The sequence below is a fragment of the Glycine max genome, unplaced genomic scaffold (genome assembly GCF_000004515.6).
Source record: "Glycine max cultivar Williams 82 unplaced genomic scaffold, Glycine_max_v4.0 scaffold_273, whole genome shotgun sequence".
Taxonomy (NCBI): domain Eukaryota; kingdom Viridiplantae; phylum Streptophyta; class Magnoliopsida; order Fabales; family Fabaceae; genus Glycine; species Glycine max.
Window position 1 is genome coordinate 9,420 of NW_024464835.1, and position 9,367 is coordinate 18,786.

The 9,367-nt window shown below is 36.3% G+C and overlaps 1 protein-coding gene across 1 annotated transcript; it reads left to right on the forward strand.

The window, feature by feature from the left end:
* The first annotated feature begins 378 nt into the window (after window positions 1-378).
* Window positions 379-3,943, forward strand: LOC106797945 (disease resistance protein RPP13). The gene has a single exon (XM_026127659.2). The coding sequence runs from the start codon at window positions 477-479 to the stop codon at window positions 3,063-3,065; it is 2,589 nt and encodes an 862-aa protein (XP_025983444.2). The 5' UTR covers window positions 379-476; the 3' UTR covers window positions 3,066-3,943.
* Window positions 3,944-9,367: the final 5,424 nt, after the last annotated feature.

A 9,367-nucleotide genomic window follows, 5' to 3' on the forward strand; every position in this document is an offset into this window, starting at 1 on the left:
ATTGGAGTGAAAGCAGACAATATTGCTTTTGTGCCTTGTCTCTACAACTCTACCCAAACCTTTTGCTGGTTTTATCATGGATATAGTTCATTATTTTATGATCTTTTTGGTAGATTTTCTGCCAAAATTCATTTCTTCTATTCATGTTATATAGTACGAAAAATTGGTAAAACACAATAATAATTTTTGAAGATTATTGTTAAAGACTCTGCATTTTATAATTATAACTAAAACTCACAATCTAAAAAAAAAAATCAGAGTCATAAAATATGTTAATATTTAAAAGAAAGAAAAAGAGGATACGAGTTGAAAAGTCAAATTTTATAATTAAAAAAGGTTGATAAAAACGTGGGTCCACGAATATGCGCGCCTTTTCCTATATTGGCGTCCACTTGTTATCTTTCGTTGTCTACTCCGTATGCTATCTATCCACAAACTCTCTAGAGTTTCCACCCAAGATTTCCTGTTTCACAGAAATGGCTGATAGTGTTGTTGTTTTTCTACTAGATAACTTGTCTCGGCTGCTTGAAGATGAGCACAAGTTGCTTTCTGGCGTGGAGGACAAAATCAACTCTCTTTGCAATGAGCTCAAGTTTATACACATCTTCCTCAAGAATTCTGAGGGCAAGCGCAGTCACGAGATGGTGAAAGAAGTGGTGAGCCAGATCAGAGATGTCACCCTCAAAGCTGAAGATGTGGTTGACACCTACCTTTCCAACATCGCCCAACAAAAACAGAGAAGCAAACTGAGCAAGTTATTCCACCTCAAAGAACATGTCATGGTGCTTCACCAAGTCAACTCTGACATAGAGAAGATCAGGACTCGGATCGATGAGATCTATAAGAACAGGGACAGATATGGCATTGGAGAAGGTGATTTCCGAAGCGAAGAAGCTGCTGCAGAAGCAGAACCACTCCTCAAAAGAAGGAGGGAGGTGGAGGAAGAAGATGTGGTGGGCTTAGTGCATGACTCAAGCCATGTAATTCAGGAACTCATGGAGAGTGAGTCACGTCTTAAAGTTGTTTCCATAATTGGAATGGGAGGGTTGGGTAAGACCACTCTTGCCCGTAAGATCTATAACAACAATCAAGTGCAGCTGTGGTTTCCTTGCCTTGCATGGGTTTCTGTGTCCAACGATTACAGACCCAAGGAATTTCTTCTCAGCCTTCTCAAATGTTCAATGTCATCCACATCCGAATTTGAAGAATTAAGTGAGGAAGAACTGAAGAAGAAGGTAGCAGAATGGTTGAAAGGGAAGAAGTATCTGGTAGTGCTTGATGACATCTGGGAAACCCAAGTATGGGATGAGGTTAAAGGAGCCTTTCCAGATGACCAATCAGGTAGTAGAATTCTCATAACAAGTCGCAACAAAGAGGTGGCACACTATGCTGGAACTGCGTCTCCCTACTACCTTCCCATCCTCAATGAAGATGAAAGCTGGGAACTCTTCAAAAAGAAGATTTTTGGACTTGAAGAATGCCCTTCTGATTTAGAGCCTCTGGGTAGATCCATTGTGAAAACTTGTGGGGGTTTACCACTTGCCATTGTGGTTTTAGCAGGACTCGTTGCCAAGAAGGAGAAGTCACAAAGAGAGTGGTCAAGAATAAAAAAAGTGAGTTGGCATCTTACAGAGGATAAGACTGGAGTGATGGATATACTGAAGCTTAGCTATAACAACTTGCCTGGAAGATTAAAGCCTTGCTTTCTGTATTTTGGAATCTATCCAGAAGACTATGAGATCAGTGCAAGGCAATTGATCCAATATTGGATCGCAGAAGGGTTCATACAACCACAAAAAACTGGAATTGCAGATACAACAGAACTGGAAGATGTAGCAGACTTTTATTTGGATGAGCTGGTGGATCGCAGTTTGGTGCAAGTGGCAAAAAGGAGGAGTGATGGGGGTGTCAAGAAATGTCGGATTCATGATATTCTACGTGATCTTTGCTTGTCAGAAAGCAAGTCTGATAAGTTTCTGGAGGTTTGCACAAACTCCAACATTGATACCGTCAGTGATACCAATCCCCGTAGAATGTCCATCCACTGGAAACCAGACTCGGATGTCTCTGCAAACACATTTAACAAATCATGCACTCGTTCTATGTTCATCTTTGGTAGTGATGATAGAATGGACCTAGATCCTGTTTTGAAAAACTTCGAGTTGGCTCGTGTGCTTGGTTGTGATATGATTCAACGGGTTTGGTCTCATACAGTCTCCAGAGATTTGAAGAGGATGATCCATCTAAGATACTTGAGAATAGAAGTGGAGCACCTTCCAGATTGTGTATGCAGCCTTTGGAATCTAGAAACACTGCATGTAACATATGAAACCACAGTATCCAGTAAAATTTGGACGTTGAAGCGACTGAGACATCTTTATTTGAGTGGGGAAGGGAAGTTACCAGTCGTCCTGCCAAAAACAAATAGAATGGAGAATCTCCAAACCCTTTTGTTATCGGGTAAGTATCCACAACAAATTATTTCCCTGTTGAACAGTGGCATATTTCCTAGGTTGGGAAAATTAGCTTTGCGCTGTCCTAAAACACATGCAGAATCAGCCATGTTATCAAGTCTACACCACCTCAACAATCTTCATAGCCTAAAAGTAATTGAAGATCTAGAACTTCCATCCGACACCAATGCGTTTCCATCAAATCTTATCAAGATAACCTTGATACTAGCAGCATTCAGTAATCCCCACCCTTTAATGAAGACACTAGGAAGACTTACCAACCTTCAAATCTTGAAACTAAATTCAGGCATCGATGATATTCTTCTTGATATTGGCAGTGGAGAGTTCCCGCAACTTCAATTGCTTCATATGAGGCAAATATATGTAAGACAATGGAGATTAGAGAAAGATGCAATGCCTCGACTTCGACATCTGGTCATTGATAACTGTTATAAATTGTCAAAGCTTCCAGAAGAACTTTGGTCATTGACTGCCTTAAGAGTGGTGCATGTTTTGTGGCCCCTCGAAGAATTGGCCAACAGTCTAAAAGATGTGGAGCCGAGGAATGGCTGTAAGCTCATAGTCTCTAATGCTTCACAACTGTTGGAGTAAGTGGGTCTGTACTTTTACATTTCCATTTTCTTTGTCCAAATAAATTTCCAATTTGAAATAGCGGAAATTCAAATTGAGAATGGATGTTGCTTCCTTGCCGTGTATGGAGTTGTGTCTCATGATTACAGATTTATAATACCTAAAGTATTTTTTTCTTTTTGTGAATAATATATTAAATTAAGGGGGCATCATGTAAAACAAAAGTTTTTAGTTTGTTGGAAATCATATGTTAAAAAACTTATGTTTGATGTATATTGTTAAAAACTAACATTAATGTCTAATGGTATTTTTTAAGAATATTTTTAATAAGTTTTCCTGAAAAACTTGAATATATAAGTTTATGTCTATATATAGCTTAACTGTATCTAATTTTAAATTACTTATTATTCCTCACAACATATTATTACTACACTACAAAAGTGACCCTACAAGTAATTAACTTTATCATAGTCGCCATAACCATTGGAAATTAACCATATTCCTTCACGTCCACTCAAAAGAAAAAGAAAAAAAAAACAAATTCATTTAGCACGTCTAATTGTCATAGCTAATTATTCAAATGACTAAGAAAAATATTATCAGCTAATTATATGAAACTAATTGCAAAACACGATTATGTTGTGCTTAATATTGTTTTCTGCAAGGGAAACTTCCTGCAACTCCAAGTGTTTCATATAAGAGGAATAAGAGTCAAATATTGGATATTAGAGAAAGATGCAATGTCCCAGCTTCGACATCTGTTCATTATCCAATGACCTGACTTGTTTCTTCCTCAACAAGTCTGGTCAGTGACTAGCTTACTACTAGTGCATATTAAGTCGCCCCCGGAATACTTGGCTGACAAACTCCAAAAAGTTGTGTTGATGAAAGGTTTTAAGCTCATAATCATTTAGTGCTTCTCATAACTGCTGGAATAATGGCAATGCAAGTGGGTTTGTCCTTTTGTCTGACATTGCTGAGTTTTGTTATAGTCTTACTAAATCCATCATGATAACGTGTAGTGGTTCTTATCATTCTGTATCTTTCTAATCTTATTGCCACACGTGTTGTGACATTGCTGAATTTTCATAACAGTCCTCATTCCTTTTGTTATACTCTTTCTAATCTTATTGCCACACATATTTGTACTTTTCTGTTCTTCATTTTATTATTTTTCTGTTTTTCTGGCCGAGTGATAGAGAGGAGTAAAGGAATGAGGAGTTGTTTCAAGTAAGAGTAACTCCAAAATAGCAAAGAGACTGAAAAGGGAATTTCTGAGTAATGATTTCTCTGCCTTCTTTCATTCCGTGCTTGGATACATATAGGATAGATTTTTCCCCTAACAACCTGAGGATACCAGTAATAAATTAACAGAATTCAGATTCCAATAACAATATGAAAATGATCAATTTTAGGTGATAAAAGTAATTACTCTTAAAACTAAATGGCAGAGCTAGTGTCCAACGTAGTCCTTCGGCCACACTGAAGTAGTCTTCTCAAGCTTGGGTCTCTTTTTATTGGGCCCAACACTCATTTCTTGTGTCCTTGTATCACTTGGGCCAACTGGCCTATAGTGATAAGACATATTTGTTATGTTCGTAACACCCAGTTTCTATTAGAATGCTGTTACTTGGAATGTGAGAAGGAATTGGAGTGAAAAAATCTTACTGAAAGCAGCAATGGCATTGCTTTTGATGATCTTTTGGTAGTTTCTATGTCAAAATTCTTTTTTATTTCTTTTTCTTTCTTTCCTTACCATTTGTATCCTTTTATAATATATTTTTTTCACTCCATTTAACATTTGTTACATAAAAGACATGGCAGTACCAATATATTACATCATCAGATGTTTGATAGTGGATAATCAACTAAAGAAAGAACTAAAATAATTGATTTTGAAAAAATAAGAAAACAAAATATTTTAATTTAAAAATTAAAAAAAATCAAAATTTGCATTATACGAAACTAAAACTAAATTTTAACCCTAATAATATAATGTTCACAAGGTGACTAAACGACCAGGGTAAGTGGTAACTCCTCCTTTTTGGTAATCTACTATCATAAATTAATCAGCTTATAACTAGTTCTCATGTGGTAACAAAAAGACGTAAAAAATGTTTACCTTTAAAGCTGCAAACATCAGACGGTATTCAACAACAAATGGAAATATTAGCAGCAACAGATTTGAAGTGGAATGTTTTGATTTCTTATATATTCAGAAGAGTTGAAATTAAACTTAAAGCAGAGTTCAAGCTAACTGAATACTGATACTTTGTCCTCTGAAAAGTTAATCTCCGGATGCTACGCACTCCTTATTTTTCTTTCACTTTATGCAATTTAAATACCTCTCCATTTCAATGGCATAATTCAAAAATGTTCATCAGATAAGTCCTAAAAGATTTCTCAAATTATTCTTGATTCGTTTTCCCCGGCAACTAGTTTATTACAAAAAAAATCACAGAAGGAAAAGGAAGACACGTGTGAATGCTACGACTAAAGAGTGATTGACCGTTGACGTTAAGGTGAAGTTTCTCTTGACTTGCCTCGCACCTTCTCAGTTCTCAATAATATCACAGCTCGAAAAAGGAAGAGTACATTTCATAAAATTTGCTGAACCCTTCAGAAAAATTGGTTAGAACGCAATAAAAATGTTTAAAGATTACTGTTAAAGCCTCTGCATTTTATAATTCTAACTAATTTTTGTTTCTAAACTATGGAAGACATTGATTTCAGAAACACGATAACAATTCAACAAAACTCACAATCTAAAAAAAAAATCAGAGTCATAAAATATGTTAAAGTTGAAAAGTCAAATTATAATTAAAAAAGGTTAATGAAAACGTGGGTCCACGAATATTCGCGTCCATTTCCTGTATTGGCGTCCACTTGTTATCTTTCGTTCTCTACTCTGTAAATTATTTGTCCACAATCTCTCTCTGTAAAGACGTAAAAAATGTTTACCTTTAAAGCTGCATACATCAGACGGTATTCAACAACAAATAGAAATATTAGCAGCAACAGATTTCAAGTGGAATGTTTTGATTTCTTATATATTCAGAAGAGTTGAAACTAAACAACTTAAAATACTTTGTCCTCTGAGAAGTTAATCTCCGGATGCTACGTACTCCTTATTTTTCTTTCACTTTATGCAATTTAAATACCTCTCCATTTCAATGGCATAATTCTAAAATGTTCATCAGATACGTCCTAAAAGATTTCTCAAATTTTTCTTGATTCGTGTTGAGATTTTGGCAAGTGTATCAAATCGCTCTTAAGTAGTAAACCTCGAAATTTCGAGTATCGTTTCCACAGAAATTTTATTGCACTTTATTGAATAATTCTCAATTTGTAACTAAGAGTAAAATAATAAAAGCAGGAATGCAGGAATAGATTGTTATTATTAGATCGAATAGTTTTAAAAAGAAAGACAATTGTTGCGCGCTTAGCGCTTGATGCGCGCTCAGCGCGAGTGTTGGGCTGGACCTGCTTCAGAACTCATTCTTCTCTTTATTTCTGTTGCCTTTTTGCTTAATGCAACCTCTATTTTCGTATCTATAACCAAAAATTCAATTTAATTAATTTTTCAACTTTTAATTATAAATAACTGCTAAATAATTAGTTCTAGACCAAAATTTTGATTAATTAACTACTATTAATTCACAATTATTTAGCAGTTATCAATTCGTTTTCCCGACAACAAGTTTATTACAAAAAAGATCACAGAAGGAAAAGGAAGACACGTGGGAATGCTAGGACTAAAGAGTGATTGACCGTAGATGTTAAGGTGAAGTTTCACTTGACTTGCCTGTCACCTTCCCAACTACTACTAATATGTGCTTATGTACTTTGGTCTCAGTGCCGCGCATTGGATCGGTAGCGTATCGCTTGCAGTTACCAGAAGACGCGCGCATCCACCTCGTCTTTCACTGTTCTCTGCTCAAACCCTTCCATGGTACACCGGACTCCCACAACTTTGCTGAGTTACCCGACAAATTCATCAATGACCAACCGTTCCTTACTCCATTAGCCATCTTGGATTACCGCCGCTCTTCATCAGCAGCTAATGCTCCTTGGGAGGTGCTAGTGCAGTGGCATGGGCTGTCCCCAGATGAGGACAAGGTGATCCTTCAAGGGCCGAAGGATGATAGCATATCAGAAGAAGAAGCAGAACCACAGACAGAGGTGATAATAGCTAATATAGAGGTGCAGGAATCAGAACCAGAAACAGGAGTAGTAACAACAGCCAATACAGGGGTGCATAAGGAAAAAGCTAAGAGAAGGACCATCAGGCCTCCTTCATACCTTAGCGATTACGTTTGAGAAGCTGAGTTGGCACCAAAGATTCGCTGGATAGTGCTGAAGAATGCTTGTCTGCTACGGAGGAGACATTCCTAGCCAAATTCCGTTATTGGAAGATCTCTAGAGTCAGGAAATTCACAAATCTGTTAGCATCAAGCATTATATATAGCTATGTAAATAACCAGTGAATCAATAATACAAGAATTGTTCCCTCTTTGTTCTTCTGCTATCTCAATCCCCCTCGAAGGACTTGGTCACCAGACCTGTCCTTTTCTGCGTTCCTATCAGGAAGAGAATCAAGGAAGTGAGTTGGTATCTTACACCAGACAAGACTCAACTGATGGATATACTGAAGCTTAGCTATGACAGCTTGCCTCAAAGATTAAAGCCATGCTTTCTGTATTTTGGAATCTATCCCGAAGACTATATATAAGATCAGTGCAAGACAATTGATCCAACTATGGACAGCTGAAGGGTTCATATATCCACAAGAAATTGGAATTCGGCAGAGCTAGAGGATATTGGACCTTAAGAAATGCTTGTATGCTTTGCTGATGGAAGACGACAAGCTCTTCAAGAAACATCTGGACAATTTCAATAGGATCATCTTAGACCTTAAGAGCATTGACGTAAAGATAGATGATGAAGATCAAGCCATCATTCTATTGAGCTTTCTTCCTAAGCCATTTGAGCATTTTGCTGATACAATGTTGTATAGAAAGGCTACTCTATCAATGGATGAGGTCAAGGCTGCATTGAACTCAAAAGAAAATCAAGGGGGGAATGACTCTGGCAGTTAAAGGCTCTTTTCTACTTTCTTGTGCTGATGTCAGTTTTTTGTCTCCTTTTTTCTTTCATGGTCATTATTGTGCTGATGTTTTAACATCATTTACATGTTTATTGTAAAAGGCTCTTTCCTCTGGCAGTGTTTGATGAGATGATTTGCAATTCCTCTTCAAATAAAAATGTTTATTGTAAAAGGCTGCATTAAATTATAAAGAATACAAAAATATTTAAGAAAATAAAATTTTTTTGAACCCTACAGAAAAATTGGTTAAAACACAGTAACAATTTTTAAAGATTATTGTTAAAGACTCTGCATTTTATAATTATAATTTGTAAGAAAAATAATTTTATAAACACTAAAAAATCACTAAATTATAAGCAGTAAAAAGATATTTAAACCTTTGACAAAAAAGAAAAAAGGAAGAGTACATTTAATAAAATTTGCTGAACCCTTCAGAAAAATTGGTTAGAACACAATAACAATGTTTAAAGATTACTGTTAAAGCCTCTGCATTTTATAATTCTAACTAATTTTTGTTTCTAAACTATGGAAGACATTGATTTCAGAAACACGATAACAATTCAACAAAACTCACAATCTAAAAAAAAAATCAGAGTCATAAAATATATTAATATTTAAAAGAAAGAAAAAAAGGATACGCAGCTAAAGTTGAAAAGTCAAATTATAATTAAAAAGGTTAATAAAAACGTGGGTCCACGAATATTCGCGTCCATTTCCTGTATTGGCGTCCACTTGTTATCTTTCGTTCTCTACTCTGTAAATTATCTGTCCACAATCTCTCTCTAGAGTTTCCACGCAAGATTTCCTGTTTCGAAAAAATGGTTGACAGTGTTGTTACTTTTCTGCTAGATAACTTGTCTCGCCTGCTTGAAGATGAGCACAAGTTGCTTTCTGGCGTGGAGGACAAAATCAACTCTCTTTGCAATGAGCTCAAGTTTATACACATCTTCCTCAAGAATTCTGAGGGCAAGCGCAGTCACGAGATGGTGAAAGAAGTGGTGAGCCAGATCAGAGATGTTTCCCTCAAAGCTGAAGATGTGGTTGACACCTACCTTTCCAACATCGCCCAACAAAAACAGAGAAGCAAACTGAGCAAGTTATTCCACCTCAAAGAACATGTCATGGTGCTTCACCAAGTCAACTCTGACATAGAGAAGATCAGGACTCGGATCGATGAGATCTATAAGAACAGGGACAGATATGGCATTGGAGAAGG